At 44.3% G+C, this 26,101-nt stretch overlaps 1 protein-coding gene across 1 annotated transcript in view; it reads right to left on the bottom strand.

Annotated features, from left to right (window-relative positions):
* LOC142004191 (tetraspanin-15-like) overlaps window positions 1-25,774 on the bottom strand; it is a 160,905-nt gene extending 135,131 nt beyond the window's left edge. The window contains exon 1 of the mRNA XM_074981679.1: window positions 25,688-25,774. Within this exon, the coding sequence (XP_074837780.1) occupies window positions 25,688-25,774 (87 nt within the window). The remainder of the gene's footprint in view (window positions 1-25,687) is intronic.
* Window positions 25,775-26,101: the final 327 nt, after the last annotated feature.

Genomic DNA, 26,101 nt, shown 5'->3' with positions numbered 1-26,101 from the left:
AACAGCTGCTGAATGCATTGCCAGGTGGCCTTTCCTCCGCAAAACCCATTCCCTTCGGAAGGAGCCAGGCTTTTGTCTCTAGAGTGCTTCCAGTGGAATGTAGAACCTTGAAGTTAAATGACCCTGTCTCAAGAGCCCTGTGCCTCACTAGCCTTTAGAATTTTAGTCCAAGGTGGGCCCTCAAAAAAAAAATCCACAGCAATAAAATTATTTCCAGGGAGTCAACTTTATTCTATTACTTAACTAACTTTTTCAAAAAGGCCTAAGAGATTCCAGAAATTCCCCTACAGAATTCATATCAACTCTTACTCATATCTTGTACTAGCACATCCTCAATTTCACTCATTTTCACCTTAGCAATAGGGAAAAATCACCAAACTACAAAAAAAGGAGAGAGAGAGAGAGAGAGAGGTTTCAAGTCCCTGAACTTGATTAAACAGATATTACGAGCCCATCATTTAGGCTTTCCTTCCGCAGTCTGGGTAGTTAGCAATTGCCATAGCTAGAATTGCATATCTGCAATCGACTTAACTTCCTAGGATAGGCCCAGCCTCAGTGTCTGTACCGTAGAACCCTGAGATATGTGCAAGTCGAGTGTGTATAACTCAGGTTATTGTGACTGAGTGTGGGGAGCTGGCGCCTGACTCCGGGCTGCCAGGCACCAGCTCTCCATCACTCAGAGAATTGGGGAAACTGACCAGCTGCTGTGCTGGTTTCCCGGCTCCTGTCAGGGGTGGCAGTTGAGAGCCTTACTCTTGGCTCCCACCACTGACAGGAGCAGCTACCGCTCTGACAGGAATGAGGAAACCTCTCCTGTGAGGGGCAGCAGCCTGACTCTTGGCTGCTGCCCCGACAGGAGTAGGGAAGACCAGCACAACAGCTATGTGCTAGTCCAGTCTCTGGTTCCCGCCAGTGAAGGAGAGCCAGGAGGTAGGTTGCCACCTGGTTCCCAGATCATCCCAACTTGCACGAAATTGGAGTTACACGAGGTTGTCCGGGAATGCAACCTTTGCATAACTCACGTCTACTGTAAAGCTGGATGTGGCCTTGCCTCTGCATTTTACTAGTGGAGGTTGGAGGGCTGGACTTAACAAAACCACATAAAAAGGGGGCCCAGGCTGACACAACAGTGTCTAACAGGCTCAGTAGTGTCTAAGCACCCAGGTGACATCTCAGGGGTCACAGCCCATCACAATATACTACCTGCCTAAAATCCCCTCTAGTTGGGATTGACCGGATCAGTGGCTTTTCTCTTTTCCCCTCCTAGATCTTGGGCAATATATCAGAATCCAGGATAACTGTACCAGAGGCTCCAACTGTATGTTTGATTACAGTGAAGACTGGGAAAACAGTTTATGGGAAAGGTGAGAAAGGGGGAGAAATTCAGTGCAAATTACAAGAGGAAAGCATAAAAAATTCAGTAAATGGGCAATTTACAAAAATGTTACCATTACATTCCTCCCTGCACAAAGGGCAAATATGTACTTTCAGTCCAGATAGAATAGTTTAGACTGAAAAAAACAACAAACAAAACAAGGCCTCCCAGAGAGAGCACAGCGCACCATTCTGTGATGGCCTGTAAGAATTCTGTCTGTAACAGACTCTCTCTTTAGAAAGCATAGTCCCTGACGTATATATGTGCAGTGCATAGCAATCATAGGGATAACAGTAACAGAACACAGACGCTGGCACTTAAGATCTGACTAAAAGGAAACTGTGTATTATAAAACACATGGAAAATTCCATCAGGAACAAGTTAAGTTTGACGTAACCCAGAAGAAAAATTCCCCGTCCCTACCAATGTAAAATTTATGTGTTAACACCTTTACCTGCACTAGTATGGCCACTGAATGCACAGGTGCTTTGGCATACTTTCACAAGCATGCATAAGTATTTACAAGATTGGGGGTTAGTGTCTTTTCCACCAAGCCAAGGTAGTATCTACTGAAAAAGTGATCCAATTTATTGAATGTTTCTTAAATCTGTAAAGTTGCTTTCAGAAAAAGCTTAGTTGCATTGGCAGGGGAACATCAAGTGATAAATTGAATGCCTCGGTCATACAAATGTCTTTTCTGGGGTAATTACCATATTCCTCACATTTAGTCTGAATTTTATCCTTCTAGAGTTAGCCTGCACACAAGCCTCATTCTGTGGTTTGTGTGTGAGTGCACCTATGGAGACATGCAAATATTTCTTTGACTCAATACTCTAGGATATTGGTAGAAAAAACAAACACAATAGCACTTTTTCTTCCTGCTTTCCTCTAGTATCACAATCTTTCCTGTATGATACAGGATAAACAGCTAAATTTACCAGCCTTTCTGCAATATCCACATACTCTGCCTTACAATTATAAAAGGAAAGGACTAATAGAACTACAAATATTTTAGTGCAAGGCAACTGAAGAATTTAAGGGCCACCATGGTGCCAACCAATTAAGGACAGCCTATGATTAGGGTAAATGCATTTCTAAGTTAGATTTAAACCTCTAAAGGGGCTTGGAACTCCACCAATGCTTTTTTGGTGTAAGTTGTCCTTTTGATAAAAGGAGAGTTGTGGGGGATGAACTGCCAATGAAAATTTAAGTTTAAGAATCAAAATTGGGTGAGGAAAGTTGATTTTGGCAACATTTCAGTTTCTTTGTCAAATTCAACACTTTTCAAAGAAAACTGGCAAAACTAAAGAAATATCTTGCATCTGAAAAAAGAGAGAGGAAGCCATTTCTTAATTAATTATCTTCATAAATCCTTTGAGACGCACATTCAGGTAAAGCCAACTCTTGGGTATTACAGCAGTTTTCAGAGCTACTGTCAAAATACCACAATAAGTAAGAGAAGTGTTCACAACTGAAAAATCAAAATCACACTAACCTCCCACCAGATTCATGGTTTTGTTACAAACAAACCCAAAAACCGAGACCTTCCTCTACACAATATCTGCTAAATTCCAAAAGCTTTTTCCAGACAGAGCCAGGATCAAGAACCAACAGTCATATCTTGGTCTGAGTTTTAATTTTTAAACCATCTGCTGTCCCCAAAACATAAGGGCACGTGTGGTTAGATTCAGGTTTCTAGTGTAGTAGTAGTAGGCATCCTTCAGTCTGCATAGACTATGGATCGCACCCTTTATAGTTTCAATTAAGGACTTCATTTACAGCGTATACTGTGTCCACGGTTACTCAAGATGATCCAGTCGTTCCACGAAGACATGAGAGGAACCATCCAATATGATGGCGCTTTATCGGATGCTTTCAGAATCAGGAGCGGCGTCAAACAAGGATGCGTGCTTGCTCCGACATTGTTCGGGATCTTCTTCGCACTCCTCCTGAAGTATGCCTTTGGATCTTCAACAGAGGTCATCTTGCTGCACACAAGATCTGATGGGAAACTGTTTAATCTTGCAAGGCTGAAAGCTAAGTCTAAGGTGCGGGAAGTCCTCATCAGAGACATGCTGTTTGCAGACGATGCTGCTGTAGTGTCTCACACAGAAGACCAGCTTCAAAAACTGCTGGATCAGTTCTCCAAAGCGTGCAAGGACTTTGGGCTTACCATCAGCCTAAAGAAGACAAACGTACTCGGTCAGGATGTTGCTGAATCCCCATCAATCACATTGACAACTATACGTTAGAGGTCGTCCACAAGTTCGTTTACCTTGGGTCCACCATCACTGACACCCTGTCATTGGACACTGAGCTAAATGGGAGGATCAGAAAAACGGCCACAACTCTGTCCAGACTCAGCAAGAGAGTGTGGAATAACAACAAGCTGTACACTCACACCAAATGCAAGTCTACAGAGCCTGCATCCTCAGCACCCTCCTTTAAGGCAGTGAGACTTGGACCCTGTATGCCCGCCAGGAAAAGAGGCTGAATGTCTTCCACTTGCGCTGCCTCAGGCGCATCCTTGGAATATCATGGAAGGACAGAGTGACCAACACCGCCGTCCTCCAGCAAGCTGGAATCCCAACCATTCACACCCTCCTCAGGCAGCGTCGGCTCCGCTGGCTTGGCCACGTCCACAGGATTCCAAAAGACATCCTGTATGGTGAGCTAGCCTCTGGCAAAAGACCTCCCAGACGCCCCCAGTTGCACTACAAAGATGTCTGCAAGATAGACCAGGTTTCTAGTGTGTATCTATGAGAACATTCCATTCTCCTCTGATTAATCCATAACAGATAGTAATCAATATATTCCTCTCCTTTTCCCTCCCTGCCCTGATCCTCCAACACACCCTTTTAATTGCTTTACTTTTACAGTCTTCTGTCTCCCTTCCAAAAAATAAAAATAAAGGAAAATACAAAAATATCTACCCACCACAATAGAACCCCCTGCTACTGTGAAGCATTTACCCAAACAGCTACTTGGGGACAGCAGCTGTTTGGCACTGACATATTTAAAGGGTGAACACCTGAAAGACAGGTTGAGGAAAAATATTTAGGCTATGTTTACATTATCCAAAAACTTCGAAATGGCCATGCAAATGGCCATTTCAAAGTTTACTAATGAAGCGCTGAAATACATATTCAGTGCCTCATTAGCATGCAGGCAGCCACGGCACTTCGAAATTGACACGGCTCACCACCGTACGGCTCATCCAGACAGGGCTCCTTTTCGAAAGGACCCCAGCTACTTCGAAGTCCCCTTATTCCCATCTGCTCATAGGAATAAGGGGACGTCGAAGTAGCTGGGGTCCTTTCAAAAAGGAGCCCAGTCTGGACGACCCATGTCAATTTCGAAGTGCTGTGGCGGCCCGTATGCTAATGAGGCGCTGAATATGTATTTCAGCACTTCATTAGTAAACTTCAAAATGGCCATTTGCATGGCCATTTCGAAGTTTTTGGATATTGTAGACACGGACTTAGAGAGGAAACTTGGAGCAAAGCAGCTTGAAGACCAGAAGATCACTAGGGAAAGCATTACCTGAACAAACATGTTTGAATCAAAGTACTATGTTACAGATCCCCCATCTACGCAGAGGTTGTGTTCTTGTACAACCCCACGTAAGTCAAATTTCACTACCATAATAAGTGGTCATCTGGCTAACTAAAATCATGCTGGGTTACGGATGTTGCTGGACAAGAGAGATTCAGCTTGTACATGCCAAAATAGCTTCTAGGGGAAGGCTCTCTCTGGAACCTTTCAAGGCTTTTAGCACTCCTCCTTCAGTTACACTAGTTGCTCATTGTTTTCTGCATGGGGCTGATTCTAAGCCATCACTCCCTAAGAGGAAGCAATGAAAAATGCTGTCTGATTAGAGTTGAATTTTGCTGCAATCAATAGTTAAATAAGCATAAGTAAGATACCTCCACCAGGTGCAGGGCACGAGTGTCAGCAAAATGTCAGCAAAAGAGATATCAATATGCTATCTACCTGTAAGCATTCTGACTGTGGGTGCAGTTTATGTTGGTAAGACTGCCTGTTTAGCTTATTCCAGCAGCAATGTAAATGACACCACCATAAGCCAGCTTTGGTAGTCCATAGCTGCATCTCCACAAGGGGTTTTTGTTAGCATAGTTATATCAGTCAAGGATTACACCTCTTTGCATGCTAGAATTGGGCTTGGAGTGCAGCTGTGATGAGAAAGTCAGGCTCTGGGTATAGTTTTCAGGATAAATCTGAATAATTTCAGCAAGCACACTGAATCCTAAGAGTTTGCCAAGTCGTCCTGGTTCCCTCCATAGTCATGGAAAGTCTCTTTGTTTACACGTGGGTGTGGAAAAACAGATCAACAGATTGAGATAGGTGTATTGCCATATATTATATGACTGGAAGGGACCTTGAGAGGTCACACAGTACAGTTTACAGGCCAATGCTCTAACCACTGAGCTATTCCTCCTCCCTGACAGATTCAGATTGCTGTTTTTATCACAGGCTGGGCAGAGGCAGGGAGCAGCATCTCATCGAAGCACCCTGTTAGAAATTCTGGAAGCCATCACTGACACCAAACCAGGCAAAACTTGGGACCAGCTGCTGCCATGCTGAAGTTTTGAATTTCTTTAAACTCAGGTGGAAGGGAAAGTTTGTATAATCTACACAGCAAAGAAAACTTGCAGGTGTCTCCCTGACTCAGGTTCCATCACTGGCTCCTGCCTCCCACAGGAATTTGACTAGTGCCACAGTTTTTGATTCACAGAGCCACAAATATTCTCTGCCCCCACTTTTAATTACTCAGCAATGAATAATAGAATTTTCCAGCAAATCTTCTTTAATTACATAGTAATTGCCTAGAAATCTTAATGTAGCACAAATGCAACAATCTTCAGCAGCCTGTAATTACTGTGGGTCCTCCACTGCAGCTGAAGGAATAGACACAAACTTGCATTTACCCTGTAAGGAGATGGTTAGCTGCATAGATTAAGTCAAGAGAGAGAGCAACAATGACTTAGCAGTGGAAGGGGAAGGAGGACAGAAAGGCAATGAGCTTGTGGTTAGGACAATGGGCTTGGATTCTTATCTGTGCAAGAAGGCTCCCTATGTGATTTTGGGTTAATTATTTAACAGCTATGTGCTTTGACTACTACTATCTGAAAACAGGGAGATAATACATCCCTTCCTCATTGAGACTACAGATCTAACGTCATCAACCTGGTGAAACTGTGCCTAGACTAAGTGTTTACATCCATCTCTAACCTGATGAGAAAGTAGTTAAACACACACACACACTGATACAGACCAACCCTAACAGTTTCTGAACTTACAGTCCAAACAGCAAAGACAGGCCAAAGGTTACAAAGAAGAGAGAACAGCATAGCAGCAAAGGTCATGCCAGTTTCCCAGTGTCTGTCTCATACCAGTGTTTGTATGAGCAGGGTGGCCTAGTGGCTAAATCACAGAGTAGGCAGGCTAAAATGGGGGGGGGGGGCACTGACTCACCCCCCCCACCCCCACACCTGCTGGGCTCCTAGCTCAGGAACCCTGTACCACTCCCTAGCTAGTCCATAAATTTGGGGCATGGCCCCAATAATCCAGATTTCCCTCAGTTGGGATCTCTCAGTGGGTTTCCCCTCCCTTTTCCCAGAAGAAACTTACTTGTGCTCCCAGGTGCTGAGCCAGCAAGCTGTAGTTCTTATCCCAAGACAACTATACTGCCTCTCTGCTAGTCAGCCTCAAACTGAGCCAGGCTCCTTCCTTTCCTCCTCCCTCCAGGCCTGGTATTGGTTGCAGGTAAAGCAGGACAGGGCTCACTGGGCCCAGAGGCTCTCTTTAACCCCTGGGATGCCAGGCCCTTCTTTCTTCTTTTCCCTAATGTTTGTTTTTGATTTGGGGTAGAGTTTGGCTAAGCAGAGATAAAGAAGTTTGCATAATCCACACTGCACAGAAACTTTAGTGGGGAGGGATGCATGAGAAGGAAAACAGGAGGTCAGAAGAGGAAACATGAAGTTCTGGTAAAGAGCAGCTGAATTGAAAAAACTAGGTAGGCAGGAACTAGAGCAAACAGCCCAATCGGTGGAGTAGTGAAGCCATGATAGGTGTTGGCTGTTTGTTTCTGAAAATACCGCCCCTCCCACACCAGCACTTTCTTTTTAACCTGAGTTTGCATGCAGGGGGGCTGGAACCCCCTGTATATGAGTCTCCTCCTTTTGAGTGACTTTGACACCAGCCCTCACTGGGTCAGACTAGAGGTACATTTGGTAGTGATGAGGCAAGAGCAAGTAGCTTAGTGGCTAGAACACAAGCCTCATAAACACAGCTTGTGGGTTTGCTCCTTAGCTGGGCCTCAAATGTCTTTTCAAGAAAACAGCATCCAAGTACCTAGGGGCAAGTTAGACAAACATCCGTTAGGGATGTGTAGACAGCGCTAAGCCCTGCTCTTGAGCTTCCTGCCAGTTCTATGATCTTATAAGGACAGTGTGCACTGTCATTGCCTATGCAGTAACAACTCCCTGGATTTAAATGCTTCAGCCTGCACTCTCTCAACATTTGCCACCCATCTCCCATTGTAAATATCTTTAGGATGTGTACACTGCAATCAGGAGGTGGGACGGCAGCACCTTTACTAGCTTGGAGGTAACTCTCTTGCACCATAGGAGCAAAGCTGTGGCACCACAGGTTAACCATCGAAGTGCCATACCCAGGCTCTGGGACACATTGGCCATGCTGTGATTGGTTTACTACTATTATTGGAGTTAGCCAGATCACAACTAAATTGGGGAGAGCCGGGTCTGTCCTTACCCGCAGGTGGCTGCATAGAGCACCTCAACATTTGGGGCTCCACCGGTTCTTTCTGTCCACCCACCTCTTCCTGTCCCTGTTCTGTGGCTTTGCTTCCTCCAGTGACAATCTAGTTAACTTAAAAGTGGAAAAAAGCTGAGGGAGTTATTAGCAGATCACAGAGCCTGCGAACATGCCATTTAACAGGCATTTGCCAAGCCCAGACATTGATTATCAGTTTCTGAATTCACTGTGTTAGTTGACAGGACCTTAGTTTAAAAGTTACTTTAAAATACTTTATTAGTGTTTTGCTGTAGATTAGGAAATCGCTTTTCTTTAAAAAAATCGTTCCTTGGCTGCCACCAGGCATAGGGGCACCAGCTTAATAGCACTGACTAGGACCCCATAAATGCTAATAATGGCCATATGTATGTCTACACATACCACAGTCCAGTGTCCCCTGGAAGCTGAGCACTTGGGTCAATGACCAGGAGTGATTCAGGTGCCACACAGCTGATTAGCAGAGCTCCCACAGCCAGCAGTATGTATTTCTACTGGTGGTGCATGTCTGCGTGTGCCTCAGTGCACGTAACAAAATTTATTCTGCCCATGGATGGAAAAATAGAGGGAGCCCTGCTGCAGTCACATCTGATTGTGGACAGACCCTTTATCTTGGCAAGGCAACAAGCACTCAGTTCCTCTTAACACACCATTAGATGTATTACGGATCTGCTCCAAAGCCCACCAAATTAAATGGAAAGTCTTCCAAGGACCTTCAGGGTCCTCAGGTCAGGCCCTGCAGCGTGTCTGACATCAAGCCAAGACAAGGGCACAATACCTTGGAAGGCTGGACCTTAATCCCCATTCAGAGAGACTCGTGTGTATCAGCTTTACTCTCCATCTACTGCTTTCACGTCAGAGGAGGGGATTCAGTTTGACTTGCTGGATTTTTCATGTCAATACAAGTCATAGGGACCAACAATCCACAAGGCGAGAAACTCACTAAGCAAGGCAAATGGCTCGCTCTCGTTTTAGCATTTCAGAATGCCAGTTAGATCTTGGAGGTGGCAAATGGCAAAGACTAGAAATTCTGGCACGTGTTGTGACATGTTTTCTTCACGTTACATTGGAAGCTGCTGTGGCAGGAAGCGCTAATGCAGCTTGATGTTGCATGAGCCATGACAGATTAAACTCAGGATTTTAGGAATAACTCTTAGATTTACCTGCTGTTGCCCTACAGCTGGAGGAGGGGGCTGTGTAGCCTGCCATGGCTGGGTCCCCTGAGCAGTGGGGATGCCCAATGGTTAGGTCCTCAGGTTAACTGGGGGTCCAGGATCTAGGACTTCTGCCTTATTATTAGGGTCTGTTCCTTCAGACTGGGGCACGTCCAATTTCCCCCACCTCAGTGGGGTTGTCCTTCTGCCTCTCCCCCTTTAGAGACTTACATCCTGCTGCAGCTGACCCAGCAGACGGCTCTAGCTCAGGTCCTGTGGATGGCAGAACCAGCTCCTGCCTCTTCACTGGGCAGCCCCTAACTGAGCTAGGTTCCCTCCTTTTATTCTCCCTCCAGGCCTGGCATTGGCTGCAAGTAAAAGAGGCCGGGGCCAATTGGACATAAAAGCCTTGTTTAGTCCCTGCATTGCCAGACCCTCCTGTCTCACTCTGGCTCTTCAGCTTCTCTCTGGGGTTGGTCTGGGGTGCACTGTCTGCTCCCCATGGCATAAGGGGGCATGCATTGCAGCTGCTGGCTACGCTCCCCAGGGCCAGCCTGGAAGTGGGAGCAAGCCACACACTGGTGCTACCCATGGCCAGCCCAAGGCAGCCAGCAGCTGCACCCAGGACAGGCTGGGGTGGAGTGAGTAATCACTGGGGGTGCTTGCTGTCCCCTACGGTCCCTTCTGAGTAGAATTATCCAATATGCTTACTGCCTCCTTGTGGTCATGGGTGAGTACAACTGTCCCTGCTCTGACTCCCCTCCCTTTCCCTATGATACAAAAAATCACATTCCATACGCATCCCATTATTCTAACACAACCATACCCTGACCTTGCTTTAAATTATGGTAAGAGGAAGTGGTGTAACAAATTTGGTGACACTAGCTCTGACCCTTTAGAAGGAGTTCTTGAACAAACAAGTCACAGACAGACACACGTTTCTTTAAAAGAAATATATATATGATATATGTGCCACAAACTAAAGAACCCTTTTCTCTAGGTTACAATAAGCTGCACATCTGCTGGAACTTCTTCTGCTTCTCTCTAAACTTGCTACATGAGAAGACTGTGCAGAAGTGAATTGTAGCCTTATGACGCCTTGTCCATAAATTTCTCCTTGCCATTGTGTGGAAAAACATCACTTTTGTTCACAGCCAATGCACAGTAACAGGAAAACGGATAATTTCCCCATTGTGAGCATGTGAAAAAGGTAGAAATGAGTCACAAAGATGACATGTGAAACTGCTCAGGAGCAAATATACAGAACGAAAAAACCTCCACAAGAGACTGGATCAGTGGACCATCTGTGCCAGTATCTTGTCTTGGATGTCTGCCAGTATCAAATGCTTCACAGAAGTGTAAATTCCCTGAATTATCAAGCAATAACTAACCTATAGGAGGAGGATTTTTTCCCCTATCCTCAAGCAAGAAGGTTTACGAGCAAAAGCATGAAGGCTGATAGCCTTTTCAACCTGTATTCTAACAAGTGCAATTGCAAGTGATGGGCTTACTTTTCCTAGAAATATCTGTCGCCTTCTTGAATCTTTGTAAGCTCTTTGCATCAATCTGTCAAGGTAAAAGCCCCACAGTCTAATTCACAATCTCTCCAATACAGACTTTGGATGCACCACCAGATTGTCAAACATGAATTTATTTGCAATCAAAATGTGATGTTGCTAAGGAAGAAGATACCTTCTTGCCTTCTGTGGGAACTATTTTGCAGTCAGTCAGTTTTGCAATGCTTTCCTTGGACTGGGGAGGAAATGCCTACCTACTCTCCACTCTATGCAATTCTCCAGTTACAGACCATGGCATGAGATTTCATGGCCTTTTATTTTTGTATGCACCCACTGTTTCCTGATGGAGCTGGCAGTTTCAAATTTTCAAGGCTCTCCAACACTTTCTGCTCATTAATGCTTCACAAGGGCTCTTCTCTACCAGGTATTCTTATGAAGCAGCAATTAACTATAAAGCGAAATTCACCAGGGATCCAGCTCTCTAAACCGCACTACCTTCAAGAGATGCTGTTCTTTAACCTGTCAGTTAGACTGGACTTCGGTGCCATAGGTCTGTTTCCTCTCAGGAAGGCAACCCTGCATAACTGTATATAGAAGAACATTGCAGACTTGCATATGGGGTATGATGTGTTCATACTTACTTCTGACAGATCTGCAGAAAAGGACCTGGGCATTACAATGGATGAGAAGCTAGGCATGAGTCAACCATGTGCCCTTGTTGCTAAGAAGGCTAATTGCATTAGTAGGACCATTGCCATCAGATCTAGGGAAGTGATTATTTCCCTTTATTTTACACTGGTGAGGCCACTTCTGGACTACTGTGTCCAGTTCTGGTTCCCCCCATTACAAAAAGGGTGTGGACACATCAGAGAGTCTAGCAGAGGGCAACAAAAATGATGAGAGGGCTGGAGCACATGACTTATGAGGAGAGCCTGAGAGATTTAGGCTTATTTAGTCTACAGAAGAATGAGAAGGGATTTGATAGCAGCCTTCAACTACTTGAAGGGGGGATTACACAGAGGATGGACAGCAGTATTTTCAGTGGTGACAGATGGCAGGAGCAGTGGTCTGATGTTACAGCGAGAGGGGTGTAGGTTGAATATCAAGAAAAACCATTTCTCAGGAGGGCGGTGAAGCACTGGAATTTGTTACCTAGGGAGGTGGTGGAATCTCCATCCCTAGAGGTTTTTTAACAAACCCATCTCAACAAAGCCCTGATTGGGATGATTTAGTTGGGGTTGGTCCCGCTTTGAGCAGGGGGTTGGACTTGATGACTGCCTGAGGTCTCTTCCAACCCTAGGATTCTATCATATCCACACTGGGGGCACCATCATTGACGGTGTGAGCAACGCCCCATGGGCATGTATCCAACAGTGCAGCATTGTGGGAAGGCGGAACTGATTCCTGCATGTCTTGGGATTCCCCCTGGGTTCTCCCACATCCTCCTCGGCTGCTGGAAGTGGGAACTCAAGTAGCTCTGTGAGCTCTCCATGCTGAGAGCCTGTCTCTTCTCTCTCCCTTGCAGCAACAGTTTGCCAGCCATTGTGTTCCTAGGGGAGGGCAGAACAAGAGCAATCCACTGATTTGCTCTTTGTTCTCCAAATGGCAGAGGTGGGAAAAGTACCCCCAAAGTTACTCGAGTAAAAGTGCAGCTGCTGTCACTTCTGGATACTTGAGTATAATCTAGATGCAACAGTGTGTGTGTGTGTGTGTGTGTGTGTGTGTGTATTTTTTCTCAAGTAGTTTTCAAGAGTAACACCAGTAACTTGTATTTAAATACACCTTCCCCACTCTCAAAGCAACTGCACTTTTACTCAAGTAACTTTGGGGGTACTTTTTCCACTTCTTCAAAATGGAGAAGCTCACTCAGATGTTAGATACGTCCTGGAGCTTTGAAAGGGGAGGGGCACATGCCTGCGGAGCAGCAGAGAATTGTGGGATACTGGCAGGACTCGGCTGTGTTAACAAAACAAACAGCAGCGTCCACATTGGATCTTTGTCCACTGTAAAGGGAGTGGAAATGAAAAGAGGTCTCTCATAGGGTAGAAGTTTTGTGTCACTGAAACTTGGCATTCTTGCCAACAACAGTTGCATTGCAGCATGTACGCTCTCACAGTTTTGTCACTAGAAGGTAGTTTTTCCATGACAAAATGTGGTAGCATAGACAAATGAGTAAAGCTTAAGGACCTGGGGTACCCAACCCTATAGTTCAAAACTCTTGCAGAGTAAGAGCTGGAAGCGGTGTCTGAACCCTGCTGCGTAGTGACAGCATTCAAGGAAAGCAAATGCAGAATGGGAGAAACTAGTCCATAAATAAGAGCAGAAGGACACAGACTAGGCAGTAATCAAATGACTAAGCAAGATGTGAATGAGAAGCCAGTAATTGATCCCTTTCAGAAACATCAGTGGGTCAGAATGACAACAGCTTCAAGGCCGCATAGCTCATCATGGGAAAATCTATCTGATTATTCTGAGAAGCTATGTCTGTATCAGGACTTTATGCACTCACTTCCTGAATAAGTTCTGAGTAGGGTGAGGGAGAGGATGTGGGTTTGTCACTCTGGTTTCAACTTCTGTTTCATGTGGCTGCTACATACAGTGGGAGAACCTCAGAGTGGGAGTGGAAGTTGGAGAAGGACCTACAAGTCTGGACACTTATCAGAACTCTGTGTCTCTCAGGAGTCTGTACAATTTCGATGAAAATTTCACAAGACCAGTAATAGAATCTAAGATCTCCCTGACTATTCTATATTGCTGGTTTTAGCATGAATATGTCAAAACATGGCAGCACTCCCTGCTGCAGACTTAGCTGACAAACAAGAACCTTTTTGGAGAATAACTTCCTCTAATACTTGTTTAAATAGGTAGAAAAATACTGTTTTTGCTATTAGCTATTGTGAATAGCTTCACGTAAATTGCAGTGTGGTATTAAAAAGGTGTTTCTTTTGTGAAAATTACAACAAGCTATACTTTGAGAATGGTACAGGAGGGGGGCTGCAGCCTTGAGGAACAGAGTTGCCAACTCTGACGCTTTTCTGGGAGATTTTTCTTCCACTGTGACATTTCATTTTCTTAAAATGCCCTGTTAAAATCTTCAGGACTGTTATAAATGATCACTGAGAGATGGATGCCAATCCCAGGAGACTGCAGCACAATCTTTTTTTAACTTCCTCTTTGGAGCTGGTGTTGTGCTCCTGCTGGGCCCCCGGCTTCATATTCAAATCTGGATTTGAATCCCTCTGCCTAAAATGTTGGCCTTTCTGGACCTAAAGTTCAGATTTATGACTTGTTAACCAAGATTTTGAGTAGCTTTTGTTTCTAGCTCAGTTAGAAATACCGTGAAGCCAGGTAGTGGGATAGGTCTTCACACCATGGCGCCTCTTACTGGTCACCCCAGGATTTTGTTCTACTCCTGAGCAAGGCACCCTCTTCTGGCGTGTGTCTCACTCACCATCACTCTGCACTCTGATGTCTCCACTATCTGGACCTATGTAGCTCCATGGACTGCAATGCCCTCTTCAAGACACTATCCTCCAGCAGTGCCCACCACTTCGTTCTGCCCCCTTCTGGGCACGTATCAGCAATCTTCAGTCCTGGCCCCTGTCTGAGCAGCCAACTGCAGCTCCAAAGTCGAGCCCCTTGTCTCAGGGACCAGCCGCAGTCTATAATGTGGAAGGATGGGGAGCAGACGTAGGCCAACCCACTAGTCTGGGTCCTGACCCAGGTAACCTCTGGTAGCAGCCTTGTCGTGCCCTCTCTCACTTCCCCTTTACGGCTCATGCTACCTGGGCCATTTCTCTGTGACCCTAGCATCTTCTTGGCCCTAATCTCAAGGTCATAGCCTGGCAGGTGTTAGGCTATAGCCTCTCTCTCTGCCCCTCTCAAACTGCCTCTCCTGTCCTAGGAGCCAGTTCTGCACCCTTGCTCGTCAGGACCCAACTGCTCACTGCTTTGCTGAGCAGCTCCTCATAAACAGGGCTGCCCCTGACTGGCTCCTTATGAGCCCTTTCCTGGTTGGATGGGGCTCTGCATAGGCTCCCTCCAACCTGCTTTAACTCCTTCTGGACAGAGTGGATCAACTGTCCTCCTACAAGCCAGCTTCTGTTGACTACGATTTCTGCACTTCTAGAAGCAGAAATGCACCAATATAACAGAAATAGAATGGGATGTCTGTAGTGTATATCTGGGGTGCATGCCTATGGAGTCTGGCAGATCATGTGTGTAACTTCACCTAATTTTTCAGAACTTAGTGAACTTTCCATGCTAAAAGAGAGCTACAATCGTAGTATCCCCTACATCCCAGCCACCCTATTTTTAATGTTGTAAAACAAAAGCTCAATAACCTTGACACATCTCCAGTTTGCTGAAGCCTGCTACAATTGAATCATCTTAAGTAATGCATCCCTCTGGAAATAAACATGCCAATTAAAAATGTTTTTATCACCAGTCCATGGGAATATAATCTACTGAGAAATGGTCACTTTAAAAATACACTGCAAAGAAAAGAGAAATGAGCCCACTGAAACATTGACAAGTACATTGATTATGGTACTGCGTCATTGTGTCCTCCAGCAATGACCCCACCAGATAACCATGCAATATCTGAGAGATCAGAAGAGGGAACAACTAAAACCAAAAAAGGATAAGTCATTTCTCAGCTGAGCCACACTCCTTTGAAAGTGCAAGAACAACAATAACATGGCGATGGAGAATGAGAATGATGGAGAATTATGTATGACTCAGAACATCAGTTACAGTAGTCAGCTGCTATGGTTTTTCCTATACCTAGAGAGGGCAACATAACAGTAAGTTTGGACTGATTTTAGATCAAGAAAAACTAACCAGATGATATAAAATCACTACAAAGGAGGCAGACAGCAGTATCTCTCTTGTCCAAGAACTGCCATCTGAATACCCCTTCACTGTCCTGCTCCATAGCAGACAAGCAGGACTTATTTTATGTCTACATTATGCAGAAGATCACCCGGTCAGGGTCAATCTTCTGCAGTTCAATTTCATGCACCTGGTAGAGACACATGAAATAGAACTATCTTGTGTCAGCAGTCGACCCTGACCTCCTTGATATCACAAGGACTAGTTTCTCTCATCGACCTCCCTCTGTGAAGATGGCTAGGTAAGTCAATTGCAGATAATTTGATTCTAACTATGCATGACTAGACGTGGGTATCTGCAATCAATTTACCTGCCTCGTGAAGACCAAGTCTTACATTTGTAAACAGAACTAGAAGGAGCTTCCTGGGTCCACCGCTGTCACAGGCAACCATCCCATCATAATCTTACCAGGCTCCATGTTAACACTAGTAGGTTATTTGTCCCATGTTATGCTACTGGGAGGCTGTTCCAAAGTCTCTTTTCTCTGATGGTTAGAAAGCTTCTAAAATTTCCAACCTACATTTGTTCACAATCACCTTGCAGCCCTTTGTTCTTGTGCTAATGTTGTCCTTTAAGTTAAGTAGCTCACCTCCCTCCCTGATGTATTAATAGGGAGCAATCATTTCCCCTTCCAGCCTTTGCTTTGCTAGGTTAAATAAAGCTGGGCTCTTAAATTTTCTCTCCTGCTGCTGGGGGAAAGCAAAGGGGATCCTGGCCACTGCCACCATTGCAGTGCAGGTTGAACTTCGCTAGTCTGGAACCCTTGGGACTTGGCCCATGCCACACCAGAGAATTTGCCAAACCACATGAAGCCAATATTGTATAGCAGCATTACCAATACTTCCACTGCTTACTGGGCTCGTAGAGCTAAATAACAACACAGAACACAGAGCCAGGACTGGTGGCTGTGAACAGACTTAATGGGACTGCAGGAAACTTGGCCATACCCATGACAAGTGGACATCCAGCTAATTAAAATCATGCTGAACCCCGGCTGTTGCCAGACATGGGAGTGCCAGATTAGAGGGGTTCAACCTGCAGTGGTGGTGGCCAGAGCTCCAGGCCCTTTAAATCATTTCTGTAGCACTGCATGGCACACTCTGGGCAGCCTTGGGGGGTTGGCAGGGTGAGCATGGAGTTTTCTGAACAGCACTGACAGCTCCACCCCTTCTGCTCAAGGACCCACCCCTTCCAGGAACATGGAGCTTCCCTCCCCACATTCCCATTGTCCAGGAACCCAGAAAGTCTGAATCCACCCCCCATCCCATCCCATCATGGGTTTCCTGCTCCCACCTGCACCTGTTTCAGATGGAAGTAATCACTCTCGAACATGGGTGACCAAATCAGTACACAACATTCCTGGTACCAGCGTCTTGTACAACAGATCTACTCTTTACAGGTGCAATGCAGAGGAAAGTAGAATCATAACTACCCTCACCACAGCAGGCCTGTTTTTTAATTGAGTATTCTGTCAGACAGAACTTGCCTGGCCAACATGCCTAACAGACAAAATTGAAGTGCTTGGGTCATCCACCAAACTGTAGGTCATTGCAGAGTAACTGTGAAACTAATACACTTGACTCTCAGACTGAACAAGTTTAAGCTCTAGCCTTTTTACAGAGCTTTCCTTGGGAAATATGTCCCCCCTAGGATATTTATTGTACTATTCAGATAGGCCTGAAAGCATTGGTAGAGCTGTCAGGGATATAGAGGAAAAAAATTAATGTGTTTGATCAAAAGTTTACCATTTTCTTTCATGAAAATACAAGGAAAAAAAATCAGACCAGCAAAAATTACCACAAATCAAACTATTCTGTCTCCTCATCTACATCCAGCTGTAGATGGTTATTGCCAAGAGCTTTTTTCTTTAAAAAAAAACAATGCAGCAGCAGCACCTCTACCACGAGTGCATAAAATGGGGGGATGAAATTTGCAGGAAGTGTGGGAGATGAAATTTTTGGTGGAGCATTATATTGGTTGGTTTAAGAACAGCCTCTTAGACTGATTCTCTGCCCTCTTAGGAAGCCAAATTCTGCACCTCTAGGAGTATTTATGGTTTTTTGAAAGTTGGCCCAGGCTCATCAGCAAGTAAATTTCAAGAAAGCTGGGAGTCAGTTTATGATACACCACTTCAAGAAATAATGACCCAACACAAAAGCCAGATGAAACAGAAGTGGTATGAATTTTCCCAGCTCAAAGGAGACTGTTTGCACAAACCTTTAAAACAAACAAACAAACAGCTTTGGCCACTTCCCCTTTTAAAAAAAAATGAAAGGGAAATCTGTAAGGCCAAAATCTGTCCAAATTCATATCTTGTGGAACTCAAGGGACTTCAGTGGGATTTGAACATGGAACTGCCAAATAACTGAATCTGCTTGGGAGAACAAAAAGGAGAATACTTCGTCCTTCTAGCACATACTTAATCTGAAGTTCTCAAAGGCTGCGGCTACACTAGCGACTTTGGCCCACAAAACCCTGGTTTTGTCAACAAAACTGGTGAAATGTCCATGCACAAAATGGGCTTGGTTGCCAGTATGTCAACAGAAGTCAGCACTTTTGCTGACAGCCCCTGCCTCTCCCAGATGAGGATGAACACATTTGTTGACAGGTTCTGTTGACAAAAAGGCTATGTGGATGTTGAGGGAGGGGGTTCTGCTGACAGACAGGGCATCCAGGACAATGGGCAGCCCTGTCTGCTGTGCTTCCAGGTGCTTGTTTTGTCAAGAGAGAGGCCCGGCAGTCCTGTTTTGCCGACAGAGCGGAGTGCTCTTCTGATTGGCTTTTGTGCGTGGCTGCACTCTGTCAACAGAAGTTTTGTTGGGAAATCTCCTCCAAAAGTCACTTCTGTTGACAGATCGCTGTTGTGTAACTGTAGCCAAAGCGCTTTAAGAATAAAGATTCACAACCATCATGGGAAGTAGGAACTCACTGTCTTCCTTTTACAAATACTGACATGAATCTGAACCTCACTGATCTATGGCTATTGCCTAAGCCAGCAGCAGAACCAGGGCTAAGAAAAAGCCAGGACTCCTTACTTTGTAACCCAAATCTAATGCCATTTTCAAAATCTCTAGATAAGCTCCCACCTTCAAGTGTCTAAGCTTTGCACAAACTTCCATCATTCTGACAAGTTTCAGAGGTAGCCTTGTTAGTCTGTTTCAGCAAAAAACCAACAAGGAGTCCAGTGGCACCTTAAAGGCCAGCTATTTTATTATGACATAAGCTTTTGTGAGTTACACTTTGGACTTCTTGTTGTTTTCACCTTTCCGCGCTTCCTCTAATGTCAACACTCTCACGCCATTTTCTGTGAAGTAGAAGATCAATGAAAAGTTTCCCATTACTTTTAAGGCACTGCTTGAAATAGAGAGTCAGCTGAGAAAAGTACTATTTTACTGGCATTTGCTGAATTCCTCTTCTGCTACACCTGAGATGCAATAATACAGCTGAAAGGGAACCCAGCTGCTACTGTAATGCAGTAGGATGGGGAAATTATTTATAGCTTTTCAGCCAAGGATGTGGGAGGTGGCAGTACATTGACAAATCCAAAGATACAGTAGTCAGATTGTTTAGTTCTTTAACCCTTTGTCAAAGATTAAGGCTTCTGCATGTAAGAATCCTGAAGAGTGGATCCTGGCCATAGATAGGTATGTTACCTATTAAGGATAACCACCTCTAGGGCTGAGATTGGAAAAGATTAAACAGATCCTATTTAATTAGGATATAGGGTAATCAACAAACTAGTGTTATATTCAGGCCTGCCTCAATTGTTTCCCTAGTCTATTCCAGATTAAATATTTTCTGATACGCAGCACCAAATTCCCTTTACATAATTTCACCCATTTGTCTTAAGGTTGGTTTGCACTCTGGAGGTCTTTTAACTGGTTAGCATCATAGTGAAAGCCCATTTTGAAGTTACCTGAGCCAGACTTGCTGAATCAATTTCAGACCAACCTGTTCTAAAAGAAACACCAATTTTCCTGAAGCTATCATGCTGCTCTGATCCTAACAGAACAGCTTTCTTCAGATACATCTACACTGCAGTTAAATCCAAGGCTGGCCCATGCCCGCTGACTTGGGTTAAGGGGGCTCCCACAAAGAGGCTGTTTTACATGTTCTCAAGATAGTCTGGAATTCCGCTCTTCACAGACCTGCTGTCATAGGCATGACAGAGATGCCTAGGCAAGACTATGAAACAGAAAAGCCAAGGGCTGGGGGAGGGGTATGCCACAGTGCTCCTGAATGTCACCTGTCATTTTGATTATTTATATCCTCCAGTGTTCCCTGCAAGCTGAGCATTTGGGCAATCGCCCAGGAGCAATTCAGGTGCTGCTCATCTGATTAGCAGCGACTGTAGCCACCCACAGCTGGCAGCCTGTGTTTCTGCTGGTGGTACACATCTGCACATGCCTTAGGGCACATCACAAAATTTATTCCACACTGGATGGACAAAAAGAGGAGGGAACCCTGGTGTCTCCCCCACAACCACCCTGGCTATTTGGATAATTGGAAGTACAGTGTTCAAAACTAGCTGAATATACAGCATGGTTGTTTAGATGTTAGAACACAGTCTCAGGCTTAACCCACCAAGCAGTTTTTTGTCTTGTTCTTCAGGTACACTTCTGTGGCTTCCTCACCTTTGTCAGGGATATCACAGTTCAGGTACTGGCAGGTCATGAAAGCCTCTCCCAACCTCTCATGGAAAACGATTCATGTAGCTTGTCCCTGACAGGCTTTACATGTGCCCAGGCCAAGAGCTGAATTCAGCTGTGCAAAGCATGATAGAATATATACCTTAGCATGAGAGACCAGGAATAAATATAACACAATTCAGTTACAACTACCCAAGATTCAGCTATATACAATATTAATACCCATATAGATTAAAATAGCACGTACTATGCTGGCATATCACAAAGTTAACAAGTCCGTGCTCCTGTGTAACAAAGGGCATTAGGTTCCACCCAGAAATCCCTTTATTAAGTCCAATGACTTTAGTTTGACAAACATTTTAATCCTCAAGAGACTAGACAAAATACAAAGAACAGGAGAGACTGAGCTGCTGCCAGTACTCAAGTCCTTGTAAATGGCAAGTGATCCACACCCCATGATGCAGAGGAAAGTGAAAAAAAAATCACTAAAGACTTTGCCAGTCTGACCTGGAGAAAATTCCTCCCTGGCTCCCAATGCGGCTATCAGTGAGTAGGACACACCAGTAATGCATCTAAGACAGAGATTATTTGTTGCATGTTAGAGCACTGGTCCACCCCACCTGCTGTCCCATCTCTAGCTGAAGCCAATCCAATGATTCAGAAGCAGGCAGAAGAAACACCCCCCAATCCATCTGGTCTACAGTGTATTACAGAAAAAAAAAATCCCTGATACCCAAAGGTGGTTATCTGAAGCCCTAAATACAGCTGTTCCATTAACGACAGTGTCTTGATGTAGAGATGCAAGTGGTTGTATTGTTTCAGGGTTGCTTGTATTACTCTCTTCTCCCTGGGGCCCATGATGGAAGGGCATGAAAGGGATAGTCATAGCTTCCCATGTTGGAAAGAACCACCATGACCAGCCAGCCTGATATTGGCCTAAGCATGTATCTATTGTCATCTTAAATGTGGGAGGCAGGGAAGGCTAGTGAGGACAGACAGTCCTTGCCTTCCTTGGACAGGCCAAGCCTTAAAGCAAGGCGGTTGCCTTGGGCACCGTGCCTTGAGGGTCCCATCGCCCAGCTGACTATAGCATCCACTGGCCAGGCCTCACTGCCAGCATGCTGCCTTGGGCCCCACTCACCGCTCAGGGCCCACTGCCAGCATACTACCTTGGGCCCTGCTCACTGGCTTGGGCCTGCTGCCAGCATGCCGCCTTGGGTGTCGCTCACTGGGCCAGCTTTTCCCTTGGAATTGGCAGAGAATCTCCAAATCTAACTCAATCCCATTTTTAAAGTCGCTGCCTGGGGGAAGAAAATCAATAAGTTAAACTAATCTTGATAGGCCCACTTAGAGGTAATTGCCCTCATTACAGACAATTGCCCTCATTACAGGCCCTCATTGAAAGGCAGCCTGCAGTGGTGCTACCTCAGTCTTCCTACCTCTGGGCTATCTTCATAAGTACCTAGTGCAGAGAGGGGAGTGAAAATAAAACCCAGATGACTAATAAGTGAAGCACTTGCAATCATAGCTGGAACCGAACAGTTTGCGCACAGTTCATTTACTCAAACTGAACAGTGAAAAGAACTACATTAATTTCGATGAGCAATAGGCCTCCAAAAGCCTGGGATGAATATCTGAATAACTCAGTCAAAATGGATTCTTCTTTATAACACAAAAACACCTGGAAGTCCCAGTCAAAATTGGAGACCTATTGTAGTTAGTGCTGGACAGTAGTAAGCTGAGCGCTTGGGCAGTCGCCTGGGCAAGATTCAGGTGCTGCCCAGCTGATTAGCAGAGTGCCCTACAGCTGGCAGCCTGTGTTTCTACTAGTGGTGTATACATACATTACATTCTACTAGTGGAACATACACTACAGAGCTGGTGAAATTCTGATTTATTTCAGTTTCATGTCAGTGGAGCACAAACAACTCCACCTCAAAAATTTATGCCATTTTGGAAATTCACATCTGGAAAAAAAATGGTGTTTGCCACTGAAGTTTTCTTTACCCACAAGGTTGGAAGCAGGATTGAAACTGGGTAGTTGAAGATCTTGTTCAAGTTAAGCAACAAAAGAGTTCAATAATAAGTCTACCACATGTGTTTAAAACCCAGCTAAGTAACAAGGGCTAGCGCACTCCTGAAATACAATTATCAGGGTTTTCCCACCCTCTGAATGGCTCTGAGAGCCCCAGGATCTGTAATTTGACAGATTTGCAAATGAGGAGGACTACAAAAGTCATTCAGCTGAAACAGTGAAGTAAGTTTCCCAGCTTCTATGGTCTTGATGGGCTTATGACTTAAAAACCCATTTCTTCTGGAGTTTAGAGACTGGTAATAGCCACTGAGTCACCAATCTGAAGGCAGCCCTGGTTAGGAATGATTGAAAGTTATTCCCTTTTTGCAGCACTTTCTTCAGCCATGTGAAATAATCTGTTCTCTGTTTCTTGTGGACAGGTATGTTTCTCACAAGTATGGTCAGCAGCCCACTTCTTCTTTGTCAGTCTTTGCACAGATGCCCTGGCCTGGCTACACAATGACACTTGGCTTCTATATGGTGCCTAACAGAACCTATTTTACACTTATATTTACAGAGTGTAAAACAACATATTGACTGAGGTTTCCCAGGGCAAAAAAAAATATGTGTGTGTGTGTGTGTGTGTATATATTCCCATCTCACGACTAGAACTGTTCAACACTGTTTGCCTGGGTTTGGTGCATGAAAAAACTCCAAACCAGACAAAACTGACCTGGGTTTTTGGTTTGCCATCAAGCCTTAACTTTAATCCTGGCTCATCAGGAGTTTCACCAAGGGTTAAAAACTTTTTCAATGAAGGTGAGCCAAGTTATTTAGTGGGATGGGGAAATCAGGTTTGTTTAGGTTAAAATATGGCTACATGTGGCTGGCAAGACAGATATTCTTCTTCCAGCCCTGGATTCTATTTGCAGTCAGCCTTCAGGATTCTCTCTACCACACTCAATCTCTTCCGAGAAACCGAATGGGCTCCTGGGGATCATATGTGAACAATGATCATAAATGACTTTCTTCTATAAATGAACGGAAAGGGAACCCACAATGTTGGACACTTAACTAGACTCAGCTGTTTCAGTTCTCAGATTTCTGCAAAGCACACATGTATTTTTGCTTTCCCTCCAATCCTTCCCCAACTTGTGACTTTGAATAAGCCACAAAAATCCAAAAGAGAACCCCTGACAAACCACCAGCTTTTGACTAAGATTTGGGACAAATTATCTGAATCCACAGAGTATTGTATTGCTGCCACCCATTGTTCAAAAGCCAGCCAACTCTCACTCAAATGTTAGACTACATTGACCTAAAGAGTCTGAATTTGGGTGTATTTACTGCGTATTCAAGTATGTTAGTAAACACTAATAAAAATTGCTCCTGGGTTAATTAAGATCTTCAGATCATTACATCCTGGACATATCTCCATCCACATTCCTATCCTAAAGTACCTCTTTCCTGAACTGATGTAGAGAGAAAATAGACATGGTGTAGAGTCCAAGCTTGACCTCCCTTCCTGAGATTTGGGTTAGCGCATAACAATTCATGTGCTTGGCTGTTCACAGGACTGCTCCCTCAAGATCCTTTCTCCTTTCCCACTCACCTATGTCTAGGGAAAGTTGCAAATCGCTGAGTGAAACTCTAATTCATAGCTTTTTCCCAGCAGGATCAACATCTACTAACAGGAACTACGTCTACACTAGAGAGTTTTGTAGACAAAACAGGGTGTTTCTAGGCAAAACTCATGGAGCATCTACACATAAAATGCATTAGGTTGACAGGAACTGTTGACAAAAAAGATGTGTAGACGCTCTGTGGACCCTTTTTATCAACAGAACAGAGCAAAAGATCAGTCTGTTCTTATGTGTAGACAGGATCTGTTGACAGAAGTTTTGTTGGAACATCTGGCTTTTAGTATAGATGTAGCCAGGGTGTGTATTTCAGGCAAATATTGCCAGTCTGAGTTCATTCATTGAAATATTCTCAGCACGTCATTGTTTGTTTATATTTCTCTTTGCATCAGCAACTCAGAGAGCTGAAACAATACCATGTGACCAAAGAGTCTCAAATGCTAACTAGGAGTAAATAATTCATAAGATGAAAGGGACAAGTCAAAACAGTCAAATATTTGCAAATAATCACTAGGAATGGTTCATATATGACTAATCAAAGAAAAGGACTAACCTCATAATAAATATTGACAGCTGATTGGCAGAGCACTCACAGCTGCCCACAGCCAGCAGCATGTGTTTCTATTGGTGGGGAACATTTGCACATGCCTTAGTGCACATAAGAAAATGCATTCTGCCCAAGGATGGAAAAAATTAGAGGGAACACTGGTAGCTGTGATAGTCTGTTTCAGCAAAAACAAGAAGTCCAGTGTCACTGTAAAGACTAATACATTTATTAGGGTACTAGGGCATAAGCTTTTGCTGGTTTTATTGAATAATATAGTTATAAGGTTACTATGAGCAATACTGCAATGCTCCAAGTCTAAATGTATCCACTTGCAGCCTGTGGGTACTGTTTGCCAAGACTTCGTGAATTTTCCCTGCCCCTCCTTTATATAGTTTCATAACACCTCCCAGATTTTACTCCAGGTCTACGTGACACTAGCAGAGCAGACCTGAGATTTGCATTAATGCCTAACAGCTTCAAAATTCCGCTTATTACATGGAAGTTTTTCTTTTTTAATTAAAAAGGAGAAGTCTGCCCCAAACCAACAACTCCTAAGAATTCAAGGATATTAATAACAGTGGCTGGTAGATCTCACACCCAATTCCTGACTAATCGCCACTGAAAGAGACAAGGCTTAAATATGAAGCCAGAGGTAGATGTAGAGCATCAACAATTAGCTGCAAGCATTGAGAAGTAAATGTTTGCACTATTAAGATGTTACATTCCTGATGCGATTTGTGTTTTTAAAATAAAGGCTTGTCAGATATATAAGCCATGGTCATGACCTTTCAAACAAAACAGAGGGGGGAGAAGAGATCAGATGGAACGGATATTAAATTCATCAAAATGGAGATTATCACGTATTAAATACAAACAGCATTCTAGCAGCACAAGTGGATACCTCCCACAATTCAGCTCAATTCCAGACAGTAGTATTGAGCGGTTGATTTTATATTTCAGAGGATGAAGCTCTAAGAAACAGAAAGTAAAACAAACCACCCAGAGGGTATTGTGTATTAATTCCCACAGACAATATAAAAGTTGGAAATGATTGAAACACCTACCGAAAACAAGGTGGAATAGGTAGAGAGAGCAAATTTGATGCAGTAGTAAGAGAGGAGGGACTCTTTTCCATCGGATTCTTTTGTCATGTTTTCAGCTCACGCTCCTGAGTTTGCTTTGTGTGTTCTAGACCCTCGCTGCTTTGACAGTTTCAGGGCACTGTCCCCTAATCTCAGTGGCTGGACTTAAACTTCAACTGCTCTCTACAACTTCCGCCTGGGAGAAACAGAAAGCAATTAGAAGGGAGGCAGGAACACAAGCAGGACATTAACCCTTTACATCATTTAGTGCCTAATGGAACTACTGTGTATTTGTTTCTCAAATGAATGGCTCAAGATTCACTGGGGTTTTTTAGTTTCCTGGAATATGACTATACAGAAAATAGGTACAATCAACACCCCAGACAGCTGCCTAAC

Source organism: Carettochelys insculpta, chromosome 31, assembly GCF_033958435.1.
Source record: "Carettochelys insculpta isolate YL-2023 chromosome 31, ASM3395843v1, whole genome shotgun sequence".
Classification (NCBI taxonomy): Eukaryota; Metazoa; Chordata; order Testudines; family Carettochelyidae; genus Carettochelys; species Carettochelys insculpta.
This window is presented reverse-complemented; position numbering and strand designations above follow the sequence as displayed.